A 14,961-nucleotide genomic window follows, 5' to 3' on the forward strand; every position below is an offset into this window, starting at 1 on the left:
AGAGAAGATGAGGGCATTAAGGTTACTCTCTCATAGAAGACTGTAATCAAGGGTGGTATCTCAATTGTTTGAAAATAATTTGGGGCAAGGGGTATCTCAAATAATTACCAAAAACTGGAGGGCCATATCTAAATTACTCTTTTATTTACCCATTCATTAATTGCAGATTTTCACTTTTTTAAGTTTCTGGTGGAACGTGTGAAGATCACAGGGATGGGAATTCATCAAAGCGATTATTAGCTTACATAACCCAATATATGACCAACTGTTCCATTTGTCGCATGGTTTTAAATTCTGGTTTGCTGTATTTCATCTCGATTTTTAATTCCAATTCAGATATCTGAACCAGAATAAAGAAGAGTAAATAATCTTAGTCTTGGATGTTTTTAAGTTCAATTCAGATCTGTGGATCAGGAAAACAAAAAGAAGAAATCTTAATGCAAAAAATAAATAAATTGGGGGAGTTTGGTTCAGATTATAGTATCTGATTCTTGCCCATTGTCCGATCTTATATTTGGTTTGAATATTAAATGTAATTCTCCCATGATCAGAAATGGAAATCGACTGGAATTGGAAATGAAGCAGGAATCATTTTTTTTTTTTTTTTTATTAACAAAATTGGATTTCATGTTTGAGTACTTTTTCTTGAGTTTCAACCTATTAAATAAATGTTTAAATTTGTAAATAGATTTTAATATCTTTACTATTATAAGGAGAGGAGAGAAGGCAGACTCGAAGTGGTTTGACACCAAAACATGGATTTCAAAAATGCCCCCATTTTTAACATTTAAAAGTAATATAATCAAAAGGTCATTTTCATCAAAAACCAAGAAAATTGCAACTATAAGTTCCTTGGTATTCCAAATTACCGAGTTATCCCTTTTACAGTGTAATCTTCAAAAATCCTTTAAATAATATTTTAAATTATAAATAAGCCCTTATGATAAATGTGCTTCTGGACATAGCACCTTCTAGTTTTAAAATAATAAAATATTTATGATTTACACTATACACAAATATTATTTGCTATAGTCTAATAACTTTGATGAGGGTATATAGTTCAGAGATGTCGAACTAATATTCATTCATTTGCATCAAACTTTCGAGGAACTCATTCAAGACTTACTCAAACTACCACTGGTTTCTGCACATCGGGATATGGGTAGGCAAAAGAGAAATTTTCGTCATTTGTGGATCACTTGGAATCAACTCTGCATTTTTAAAGTTGATTTGTCCAAATAGATGAGTTAACGATTTTCTGAGTTGAGTTGACAACTTGGTTCCTTCGAGTTTTGGGTCCAAATCACCTCCTTAGATGAATTTTAGAAGTATGCTTTGAAGTGACCCCTTTGTGAATTGTGATAAAAAAGAATAAAGAGGAGGATCCAATCCATTTGATTGGCCATAGCTTGAGAAAAAAAATTGTGATAAAAGATAAACTTCAGTAATTTCTATTACTTCATCACCAAAATGTTTTTAAGTGGCTGAGAGTGTTATAATATTGTAGATTTAAGTTAAGTCTGCCCCAAGTCAAAGGCACCTACCTACCTTAGTTTTCAGTAACAGCACCACAGGATAAAGTTTTTAGAGGAAAATAGGATATTAGTCTTATAGTTAGCAATGATAATTGGATTAGGGTGGCGCATTTAGGTGCAGAGAAATAGCCTGGGCAGAATCTTGGCTCTGGCTTGTACTTGAGGTCATCTCCTGCACAGGAGGTGGATTGATGACAGTCATTGGCACAACAGCATTTTCGGAAATATGCGCTTCCATCTCCCTGTGCTCCTGACACAAGGCACACCAGTGCATGCAGCTATGTACGCAACATGGGGGACACGGCGAGTTCTGCACATGGAACCAATAATCAATCGAGTCAGAAAATTATAAGCACAACCACTAGACAAATTGTAATGTCTCATGTTTCGAATTCGTTGGGTTGTGGATGTTTTAAATAAAAAACACCCATTTGAGTGTCTCTCCCTCAGGAACAAAATGTTTTCTTTGGCCATTGTGTCAAAACCCATGGAGAAAATCACAAAGATGAAGCAAAATCTTAGAATTGTTAAGTAAAGAGATGAAACCTATGGTGGTATTGTTATCCGGTAGATACCCGAGGAGTGAACAAAATAAGGATTGATCGAGATTTGTGTTGAAAACAATGTCCTTAAGACAATTTTGTTCTCACAATTTCGTGCCCACGGATCAATGAACAATTGTCTCCCAGGATACAATGATCATACGCGTAGAGACAGCACTCAATCTACACATCTAGCAAACCGAACGCTAAGTTTATACTCTCAAAGAATGCAGACGAGATATCATAATACAAGCAAGTTAAAACAGCAGAGAAGAAAAAAAAAATTTTGAATGAAAAACTTAAGGTCGAAATGACCTATTTATAGAATATTAAGAGACATGGTGTCTCTTGAAAACAGGAGGTTCTAAAAGATATAATGTTGTGTCCTAACTGAATGAACATGCACTCATGGAAATCAAGAGGTGTCTAAAAGGGCCCGTCGTGCACTCCAACGTGAAGTCAAATTGTCAAAATTTGCACCTCCCTATGCCCGCATCGTGTGCCCGCATGCGCATTAAGGATTTTTTGAACCAATGGTTTAAATCCTTCTTGAGCCCATGGGCCCTTTATGCGCGTGTGTGGACTTATTCAAGTCTCTCTCTCATATTCACTTAAGTGATATGAGAAGTTCTATACAAGAACTAGACAAATTTCTTATTCCTATCCGATGTGGACCTAAAGAGTTTCACTAATAAACTAATAGTTCTACAAACCACATACACCAAATCATGGTTAGTAAGGGATGTTTGGAGCCGATTTCTCATTCACCCAAAATGGATTTTTAACAACTAAAGAAATGAAATTAATCTCTTCAATGAGATGAATAAGTTTTCAAGTGGTCCCGCCTCAAATAAAGAATGGGACCCACTTAAATCGTAGCTCAAATAGACTCACTTGGTCACAAAATTCTGAAAAAACTGCAGATTTTTTCCAACAGGTATCTGATTTGATTAATAATACAATAGCCTTACAATGCCAAAAACAAACACAAAAATCTAAGTAGTTAAGTGGCACAGTTCCATATTTACCAGTTCAAAACAAACCCACAACTTTTTAGAGAATTGAAGTCCCTAACCCCCCCAATATCCAACTTCCTAACATACACCAAATGATCATCAAAGTCAATAAATTGATTGACTTGCTATGACACACTAAACCTTTGCTACTTGATTCCTTGTCAATCACGCGTTGCACTCATTTATATCCCACTGGGTCCAACTTGTGGCGATTACCACTCTCTCCCTTAGCCAAAAACAGTTGGCTATGTGGTCCTTTGACTACACTACTATATATTGGCAACTTTTCAATGAGGACGTAGCATAAATTTTTTTTTGATATATTTCTATGAAACACATCAAAATTATTTCCATTTGCACAAGGTCAGACACCATATTTAATTGACGGTTTTGTATATATTTCGGTGGAAATAACTATTCATTTTGCAAATGAATTGTGTTTATCCCCTAAATAAACAAATTTTAGATGTAAAAAATGCAATATTTTGGTGAAAATATTTCTATTAATAGTAACCTGATTAAAATATTCTTTGTTCAAAAAATTATATTCTAAAACTATTGATAGAATATAGTAAAATAAAAAAACTTATAAATTACTTATAAGATGGACTAGTAATACATATAATATTAACAACCACTAAAAAAATAACATAATATTCATTTACTAGTATAAATGAATTAGGATTAGTTTGGTATGTATGTCATATTATTTTGATGTATTCTTTAAGTATATTAGCATGTTCATATGCAGCACACATACATAATGGTTCATTTTCTAATTAGTTGGATATGTCAGCAATTTACTTTTTTTTAACATATTTAAACAATAAAAAATATAAGAATGCGTGAACATATTACCCAGAGGTTTAATCATTTTCTACAATTTCAATAAAATATTACTCAATATTTTCGTCATTCCCATCACTTCCAGGTTCATGGAAATATTTCCATTTTGAGGCTGATCGAAATCGAGAATGAAATCAAAATCTAATACCTTAAAAGAAGCCTTTCAATCAAAATTAAGTTTGGCTCCCGCCATCATTTTCCATCTAATTCTATTATTTACTTACTATAGAAATGCGACTGTGTAAAGTATTCCAGAGTAGCTATGTATGGCACTCCTTATAAATGTTTTGACACCAGTAAGTGTCTGTGCAAATTATAGAGGCGACCCACTAGTAAGTTATATGTGTGCCAATGGGACATTACTTTGAGATATAGTGGCCCTGAAGCTAGAATGATCTAATTTAATCTCATATGGTGAAAAGAAGAGGAATTAGTTTTATTTGAAAGTGCAAACGTTCCTTTTAACAGAAACCAGACATCTATGACCTAAAATACTTCAGCCATGATATACATAAGTAGTGTAAGTGATATGCCGACTACATTCTAAGCCCCATGATCAATATCTCTTCAGTAGGGAAAAATGCATTCGACAAATTCACCTAAGATTACTTTGTGGATATATTTAACTCACAGATGACTAAATCGTTTTCACTTGAATCAGAAAAAGCACCCCATGTACTGACAGAGTCCTCAAACATTGTGCGACACTATTTCTTTTTTTTTGGGGGGCTATGTGAGCAAGGGATTAGTAGTTAATGGAGGTGAAGATGGGTTCAACGGGAGTTGAATCTAGGTCATGGGATCAACTCTCCTCAAACCTTTACCACTTAGCTAAGTGGCACTTTCGTGCAACACGAATCTAGTTTATATATGTATGCCCTATGTACTTCTGAGTGTACGAAAGGCCATCATGTGACAGGAAACACAAAATACACACAAAACATAGGATTGCAGCTAACATACACCCATAAACGATGATATAACATCATATCAAACATGCGCCCTCCCACCACTTCTGGACAGGGACAACTTTGGTCCTTGCGAAGGGAGGGGCACATCATTGGATAAAGGGACTACCTGTCTTAATAAGAAATTTCTTATTTTGCACAGGAACACCTAGCCAAATAAGATGAATTTGAGCTCACACCAACACATTTACTTTTGAAAATTCAAAGTTGTACTCAAGAAAAAAAAATCAAGATTTGGGAATGAAAATATAGATGGAGAAATCTAGATGACCTTGAGATGATATTTCTTCTGCAATGACTGTCGGCTTAGACCAGTGCATATACCACACAAGCACCAACCAAACAACAGACCCTCACCAATGAGAATCGGATTAATACAGTGGAAGATTGCTGTTGCAGCGGCAAGTGCAATGCCTCCCTCAACAAGAATTGCATGAAAAATGCAAGGATGGGTCCAAGTGGTGCCACCCTCCAAGTTGTTAACATTACGTCCAAACAAAACACAAGGACAAAACAGTCCAGTCCAGCCTGTAGAAATAAAACACAAGGAATTTGGTTTTAATGGATGACCTGTAAAGTCAAATTTACTGCAAAAAGAGGGAGAAATGCATCAATATATTCTTTCCAAATGCAAAGCAAAAAAAAAAATTATATAGAGGTCTTCTGTGGAAGAGGAGGGGAGGGGGTATTAATAAAAAAAGATGAGGGAGGCGTAAGTAACTGTTATCATAATGGGTTTTAACAGCTTTCATATTGATGTATCGCACCTTTAGTTGTTTCTAGAAATCATAAAGATTAATTTTCAGTTTGGAATACTGAGCTGCAAACAAAATACAATTAATTGCACTGCACGAGTACAGCTAGATGAGTTGTATTGCAAACCAACTTAAACACATCGCCTATGCATGTTTAAGAGAATACAAACGTGGCCAACATATCACCTTACATGAGTGGCTCGGGACACTGGTTGCAGTTTAGGTACTAAATATGTTTGGTGGCATCAAATCCTGATTGTTACCCTCTTGTTGATGAAGACATTAATTAAGGTAATTGCTTGAGGTTTCACAAATGATTGGCACTGTTGTATGGGATGGATAAGTATACTTTGCATTTTCAACAAATTAACAATCCAACTTGAACTACAATTAAAATAAACTCCAACTTAGTCACCTTTAGTCATGTAAACTTTATTTATTTTTGTTTGAGCACTAACTTCCTACACTCTAGCTTCTTGTGTTTTCGTTTACCTTCACCTATGCTTAAGATTAAGCATAAACAAATTTGGTTTTAGCTTGTTTGATCAATAATGAGAAAGCTTTTTGGATGGGCCTTGGAAACCTCATTTGAGGATGGAATTGGAATTTTGGAAACTAAAGTTAAGTTATTTAATTAGCCCTAATTAGGCTTTAAAACATTACACAGTCTAAGATAAGGAAAAACACTAAAAAGGACATAGACTAGAAACTTAATAACAACTGACTTATTTAACACTCCCCCTCAAGTTGGTGCATGGATATCAAAAACACCCAACTTGGATAGGACACCTTCAAAGGCAATTTTGCTAACACCTTTAGTAAGGATATCAGCAAGTTGCTGAGATATAGGTACAAAAGGAGTACAAATCTGTCCAGAAACAATCTTTTCTCTAATAAAATGATGATTAACTTCGATATGTTTTGTTTTGTCATACTAAACCGGATTTGTTGCTATGTTAATAGCTGATTTATTATCGCAATAAAGTAAGAATGGGACTGGCACAGGAAGACATAAATCTATTAGTAAAATCTTGAGCCACAACAACTCACACACTCCAAGTGCCATAGCTCTGTATTCTGACTCAGCACTTGATCGAGAAACCACATCCTGCTTCTTACTACGCCAAGTTACCAAGTTGCCACTAACTTTAGTACAGTACCCAAAAGTAGAACGTCTATTAGTCACTGAACCAGCATAATCTGCATCTATCCATGCCTCAACACGAAGATGTCCATGATTACTGAACAAAATACCTCGACTAGGACATCCCTTAAGATATCTAAGAATATGATAGACTGCAGTAAGATGAGATGTTCGAGGCGAGTGCATAAACTAACTTACAACACTAACTGCATAAGCAATGTCTGGGCGAGTCATAGACAAGTAGATCAATTTTCCGATAAGTAGCTAATACTGCCCAATATCTAACAAACACTCCCCCTCAGAATCAGCCAACCTATGATTTTACTTAATAGGAGTATCTGCGGGACGAGAACCAAGCTAACATGAGTCACTGAGTAAATCAAGGACATACTTTCGCTGAGAAATAAATATACCGGAATGGGACCGCGCAACCTCAATACCTAGAAAATAACGAAAATGCCCAAGGTCCTTAATCTCAAACTGACGACCTAAGTAAGTTTTTACCTTAGAAATACCATCAACATCATCTCCAGTAAGAATAATATCATCAACATAAATAATCAAAGCAACAGTTTTACCCTGGCAATGATACAAGAAAAGGGTGTGATCAGCAGAACTCTGATGTAAGCCAAACTGATGCATAGCCTTAGTAAAGCGCTTAGACTAGGCGCGAGGAAATTGTCTCAAGCCACAGAGAGAACGGCGAAGACGACAGACATGTGTAGAAGAAGCAGGAGGTTGGATCATATAAACCTCTTCCTGAAGATCACCATTGATAATCGCATTCTTGACATCTAACTGATAGAGAGGCCAGCCTTTGATAGCAGCAACAGAAAGTAGAACATGAATGGTGATCATCTTGGCAACCGGAGCAAATGTCTCCTGATAATCAATCTCATAAGTCTGAGTATAACCCTTGACCACCAGACGGGTCTTATAACAAGTAATAGTACCATCTAAATTATGCTAAAGGGTGAAGACCCAGTGACAACCCACAGTTTTCCTTCCAGGGGGAAAAGGAACAAGTTTCCAAATCTGAGTCTTTTCAAGAGCATTCAGTTCATCAATCATAGCTGCACGCCACTCAGGTTGGATAATAGCATCTGCAACAGTAGTAGGAATAGAAACAACGGATACAGAAGCAAGAAAACTCCGATAGGAGGGTAAGAGAGCAGAATCAGATATATAATGAGAAATTGGATAAGTACAAGTGCGCTTACCCTTACGAGTGGCAATAAGACGATCATCACAAGGGACAGATGGAGGCGAAGTTGGAGGCGAGGAGACGAGCTAGTCTGGCATAGGAGTGATGGTAGTATCGCGGGGACGCCGAGTGTAAACCTGCGATGAAAGAGGTGATGAAGTGATAGTGGATGGAGGAGGAGGAACAGGCATAGGAAGAATAAATAAGGAAGAGAATGGATCAACAGAGGAATCTAGGGGAAACCACTCAGATTGAATACCGATAGACCCATTGTAGTACGGGATATGCTTAAAAAAGGAAACATCCCGAGAAATGAAATGCCGTCGAGAAGAAGAGTGGTAACAACGGTATCCTTTCTGGGTAGAGGAATACCCCCAAAAAATACATTTTATGGCCTTAAGATCAAGTTTAGTACGATTCTGATCAAGAATTTGAACAAAACAGACGCACCCAAACACACGTGGAGGAAGTGGAAAAAGGGGACGATCCGGATAGAGCTGAGAAAGAGGCATGGCAAACGGAAGAATCCGGGAGGGGGTTCGATTAATAAGGTAGACAGTAGTAAATACTGCATTAGTCCAATAGGATTGGGGTACATTTATGCCAATAGAGAAGGAACGAACTAAATCTAGAATATGACGATTTTTACGTTCGGATCGACCATTCTGTTGAGGGATCTTAACATTAGACATTTGATACTCAATGCCAGACTCTAAACAAAGTTTTAAGACCTCACTATAGGTATATTCACTACCATGATCAGAACGGAAGGTTTTGATGATATGACCAAACTGGGTATGAACTATAGCAAGAAATTGCTTGAAAATCCCATAAACTTCACTCTTGTGTTTCATAAGATAAACCCAAGTGGTACAACTATGGTCATCGATGAACAAGACAAAATAGCGAAAACCAAGGGTTGATGTGATAGGGGTAGGACCCCACACATCAGAATGAATTAGGTCATAGATAGTAGATGCAGTAGTATTCATACTAATAAGATAAGAAGAACGCACATGTTTAGCTAATTGGCAAGTTTCACAAGAAAAATCAAGCAAATTGTTATTATTAAATAAAGTAGGGAACATGTGTTTCAAATATCCAAATGAAATATGGCCTAGGCATAAATGCCAATGCATTACAAGAGTCTTATTACAACTACTACTACTACTACTACTAAGCTGAAAGGTAGAATGAGTACTAAATGAACCGGGTACGTCCAAGAAATACAAACCATTCACTTCACGTCCAGTGCCAATCATCCTCTTCAACCCCAGATCTTGAAAGACACAATGAGACGGATAAAAAATTACACTACAATTCAAATTTTTGGTAAGGTTACTAACAGAGATAAGGTTAGTGGTAAGTTGAGGACCATGTAGTGTGTTAGTCAAGGATAAAGAAGATGTAATAGGTAAATGACCTTAATCAGCTATAGAAGACAACAAACCATCAGCTAAGCAAACTTTACGATGACCAGAACAAGTACTATAGGTTTTAAATAGGGAGAACATGCCGGTCATGTTATCTGAGGCACCAGAATCAATGATCCATGGTGAGGAGGTGGTGGAAACACTGTGTGCAGATGCTAAGGTACCTGAGTGAGCGAATGTAGAGACTGGATGAGATGAAGTCTCCATTTGATTGAAGAATTTCCTGAACTTGTCAAGCTCGGCTTAGGATAGAGATACCGAATCCGAAGAGGTGATAGTAGCTGCAGGGGGTGCTAGATCAGTAGTTGGCTGAGAAACTGCATGAGCTGAAGGTCGTTGAGACTGTTGACGTTGTTGATTAGGACGACAATGAAGTGCATAACAACGAGCCTTCACGTGACCCAACTTTCCACAATGATCACACTTAAGTCGCTGACGAGTAGACAAAGACCCATTAGGAGGCTGTGGAGAAGGTAGGTGAGCAAGCATAGCTGAATGGTTTCTTGAATAATGAGGTTGAACAGCTATGCGACGACTCTCATCAACAAAAACATAAGAATATGCAGTCTGTAGGGACGAAAAAGGATCCATACCCGATAAATGAACTCTCGCATACTCAAACTCATCCCGGAGCCCAGCTAAGAACTGAAAAACTCGATTTTTATCCAGAATCGACACATATAATGCCTCATCAACAGAGTCTTTCCAAGCATAGGAGGAGGAGTAAAAGGTCAACTCTTCCCATCTAGCACGTAGCTGTGATATATAGGAGGTGATTGAAGAGTCACCTTGCGAAAGACAGGAGATCTCACCCTCCATGTTAAAAATCCTAACATTGTTTTGACGTTGTGAATAGAGATTCTTTGTAGAATCCCATATCTGTTTTGCGGTCGTGGAGAACATGAAACCAGCTGTAATGTGTGGTTGCATAGATGTAACTAGCCAAGAACGGATCATAGAGTCATTAGCAAATCCTTGAGGATAAACGATGTCAGTAGGTACCGGCTGTTTCTCTGCCCCTATGAGATACCCAATCTTCCCTTTTCCACCAATAAACATTTCAACCGATCGGGCCCAAAGAATGTAATAAGGACCATCTAATTTCACGGTGGTAATTTGGATACCTGGAAAATCGGTCGAATGAGAGGGAAGACCTCCTGGTCCAACAATATCACCAGTGATCGAGGACGAAGATATTTCGGAGGCCATAAAAAAAAAATATATGTGTTTTGGTTTGAAGGGAGGTCAAATAAAAAATTATGCGACTGCTGTAACCCTCAAACACCAAGGCTATTGTAATATCAACTTCCAAAAAACAAAGTCTAAAGTAATCGTAGCCTTCAAACAAAGGGTTATCTATGATCACAGTCACTCAATTGCACCTCTGCAGTGATGGTAGACTTCTAACTGCACCTCTGCAGTGATCGTAGGCCTCAAACCAAAGAACTGTTATGGTCGCAAACTTCAAAACTGTATCTTAACAGTGATCACAGGTCCAAACACCCTTCTGTTAGAGTCGCAAGGTATCATAACAGTAGTCTGGAGTAATCATAGGCTTCAAAACAACCTACCAATGGCAACTGTTGTGTCGTAAGTCTTCTGTTATGGTCGCAGAGATCATAACAGCACTTTGCTGTAATCGTGGGCTTCAGAATAGCTTGACAACAGCAACTGCTGTGTCGTTAGGCTCTGTATAGATGTCGTTTAGTTGATCTTCAGCAACCACTACTAAGAAGCATCATGTTTCTGTTATCACCAATCACTAACAGCAGTATTGCTGAGAAGAAGAAAAAAAAAACAGCCTGATCGCAGACTCCAAACTGGTTTCAATCCCCTATCGCATGATGCGATTAGGGTGTATAATGAGAAAGAACCCGCGTACGGTGATTGGTATTGAAGACGAGATGTGAAGGTGATTTAAGGAAGAGGTAGTTAATAATGTTTGTAGCAGATGAAGGAGGAGGGTGATGGAGGTCGAGAGAACCTGGCTCTGACACCAAATTGGAATTTTGGAAACTAAAGTTAAGTTATTTAATTAGCCCTAATTAGGCTTTAAAACATTACACAGTCTTAGATAAGGAAAAAGACTAAAAATGACATAGACTAGAAATTTAATAACAATTGACTTATTTAACAGATGGCCCTGTCAATTTGCGTCAATTGATGGCTGACATGGCCCCTCTTGCTTTTTCTTTTTTATATAACTAAATATCTTATTAAGAGGTGGTTGAGATGACCAACAGAGGTACAAACAAGGGAACATACTAGAAACCATCTAAGACGATGGTTTATAATCTTTGTAGGGATAAATCCTCTTCCAAGGGGCCAATCTCCTACTGAACCTTCCCGCCACAAAATTGAAGCCTACTTTAGACCTTAAGGTAGCACCCAATGGTTGTCTGAGATATGCATAAGAGGCTGATGATTATGCATCCCAAGTTTGTTGGAAAATAGCTATATGACTCAAAGCATCCCCTATGCTAATATTGGATTTTGAGACTTTGCCAGTTTCAACACAAAGCCTTGGAACCCTCTCAAAGCATAATATTATGAATCCCAAGTTGATAAGATAGTCTGGAAGAGAGAATAAGATATTGTCTGATACACAATGGAGATGTATCAAAGCAACAAAGCACCATCATCTATCCCCAGCTGTACAACTCATCTAGATCTATGTTATAGAAGTGTCATCCATCTCCTCTTTTTCCATTCATTTAATTGGATCAACCTATGATGGAACTAGCATATCAATCTTCAAGTCCACCAGCCACTTGTTCAATAGAAATCAAACTTAAACTTACCACAAGTAACATAAAGTTAAAGTTATTGCTGATGAGGATGATGATGATATAGTGAAAAACTCAATGAAGGAAGATGGGGATACAATCCCTTACTAAAATTCATTTTCTCAATCTGAGAGAAGCTGTTAGATAACTCATATTAGTCACACACAAAAGCATGTAATAATATGTAAATAAGAGATCGTTCCGTTATATGCTACTCGGACAATAGTACTCGATGCTAGCAAATTAATTAGATTGCTCCGACCCGACATACTACCAATTATGCATTTTCCATTCTTAAAAACTAGATTCAATTTATAAAGAGAATTCTACAGAAAATTAAAAAGAAGTTGTGAGACTCTTACAACTCTCAGTATCTTCAGCACAACCGAAAATCCCTGTTGTCCAAGCTTCATCTTTGGGGAACAAAAAATCTTCGGGAAGGGGCTGACCACACTCATAACAACTGGGAAACTTCAACTACCCAATAAAACACATAATCAGCAATAAAATCCAAGAGCATCTCAAGAAATTTAAGCAGTTGAGGTCAAATTAAATCAACCGAAAACATTATCTAGCAACACTACAAATAAATTACAAAATAAAAGATGCTGATCCAATAGTTAACAACAATAATAAGAAAGCTGCTATGGCCACACAAACTTTTGCAAATGCCACATCAATTCCTATGTAAATCACCAAAGAATTGCACACTTTTATTGTGGCGTTAGCAAAAGTTGGTGTGAAAATAGCAGATCTCATAAATAAATGCAATCAGAACAAGAAACCCTAAATGCATATGCAGGTATTCTAAACAAATCTCAAACCCATATCTTGAAAATAAACAAGTTTAAAATAGATCTAATAAACATAGACAATTACAAATTCTGTCTAACAAATTCGTAAACCCCACGAAATTGGGAAAATTATTTAAGGAAAAAAAAAAGTCGGAAAAATGATAGATTTTAGGAACCTTAACAGACTGATTAAGCTCTCCAGGTTTAATCTCCTCCACTGGCCCATCTTGAATCTTTGTAAGCTTCACATAAGAAGACCCTTCTTCCATCTGAACCAAAACCCACGAAAATCCCAGAAACAAATCGCCAATCCACTAAATCACAGAAACCACTTGGTTTCAAAAATCCATTCCGAACATCCAAATCAGACAAATTTCGATCAATTTTACCTCCAAATATGGAAATTTTTTTGCCTTTGTTAATACGCATTTCCCAAATTGGATAGTCCCTGCAAAGCGTTTCTGAATCAAATCCTCCTAAAAATGGGAAAATTAGTGTTCTGAAATCAACCAAATATGGTCTGAAATCAACCAAGTATAGTATGGTTTTGGAAGGGTTTTAGGAATTTAAAAGAATAATTTCTGAGATACCCCTCTGGGTTTGGAGAAAATTAGAGAAGCCCTCTCTTTTGTGTTTTCAACCCAATGACATAACCCTTGACATTAGTCTTGTATTTTAAGACCAACAAATAATGACCACAAAGGCACACTCATCTTCACGATCCATTAATTTTGTTTTTTCCTAAACAGATTGTCCTCAACCGATACAATCGGAGCCTATCCTAAAAAGGTGAGTTGTACCTTGGATCAACCATATAAACCTTTTTAGATTAAGTCAACCAATCCCTAACCCATTCCTAATGAGTTGGAGGGGTTAAAAATAAATTGTTAAATTCAATATTTTTAATAAAAAAATATACTTTTTTAAATAATTTTATTTTGATTTGAGTGAAGATTATCAAATCAAAATTTGAAAGTGGTATCTGGCCAAATTTTAGTTATACAATATCTTTTCATTTTAATTAAGTTTTGATATATATATATATATATATATATATATATATATATATATATATATATATATATATATATAGGATAGCGTTATTACGACCCCTGTTACGACTCACATTGCGACACACCGTTTGTCTTATATGGGCAAAAATGTTTGGAATGGGCTGATTTTTTGTGAGGATGATCTCTGTGATGAGGGGATCATCCTGGCAAAAAATCATCCCATTCCAAAGCTTCTAACCCCATCAAAATTGATTTACAAAAATTTGACGGTCTAAAATTTTTCAACTTGTAAACATGGGGTTAGAAGTTTCATAATGAGCTGATTTTTGGCAAGGATGATCTCCTCACCATAGAGATCATCCTCACAAAAAATCAGCCCATTCCAAACATTTTTGCCCATATAAGACAAAACGGTGTGTCGCAATGTGAGTCGTAATGTGAGTCTACGGAACCCGACCCATATATATATATATATATATATGAGTCCCGTTCAGCACCAAACATTTTAGCCAACCATTTTTGTCCTACAAAACTTCTAACCCCATGCTTACAAGTTGAAAATTCGTGGACCAACCATTTTTTGTAAACCATTTTTGATGGGGTTAGAAGTTTTGGAATGGGCTAATTTCTGGTGATGATGATCTCCTTACCGTAGAGATCATCCTCACCAAAAATCAGCCAATTCCAAAACTTCTAACCTAAATATTTTGCCAAAATGTTTGGTGCTGAACATTTCCCTATATATATATATATAAACACATAAAGTTACTCATAAAGCTACAACGTTTTTGTCTTATATGGTTAAAAAGATTTGGAATAAGCTGATTTTTTGTGAGGATGATCTCTATGGTGAGGGGATCATCCTTGCTAAAAATCATCTCATTCCAAAACTTCTAACCCCATCAAAAGTGATTTACAAAAATTG

The 14,961-nt window shown here is 36.7% G+C and overlaps 1 protein-coding gene across 1 annotated transcript; it reads right to left on the reverse strand.

Annotated features, from left to right (window-relative positions):
• Window positions 1–1,422: 1,422 nt before the first annotated feature.
• On the reverse strand, window positions 1,423–13,494 carry LOC147391249 (cell number regulator 6-like). Its single transcript, XM_086417278.1, has 4 exons — window positions 13,200–13,494; window positions 12,592–12,706; window positions 5,179–5,435; window positions 1,423–1,845 (listed from the first exon to the last, which is right to left on the reverse strand). Exons 1-4 carry the CDS (start codon window positions 13,290–13,292, stop codon window positions 1,633–1,635), a joined length of 678 nt encoding a protein of 225 aa, XP_086273404.1. The 5' UTR covers window positions 13,293–13,494; the 3' UTR covers window positions 1,423–1,632.
• Between the last annotated feature and the right edge of the window lie 1,467 nt (window positions 13,495–14,961).

This window comes from Akebia trifoliata, chromosome 11 (assembly GCF_017979445.1).
Source record: "Akebia trifoliata isolate Shusen 1 chromosome 11, ASM1797944v1, whole genome shotgun sequence".
Taxonomy (NCBI): Eukaryota; Viridiplantae; Streptophyta; class Magnoliopsida; order Ranunculales; family Lardizabalaceae; genus Akebia; species Akebia trifoliata.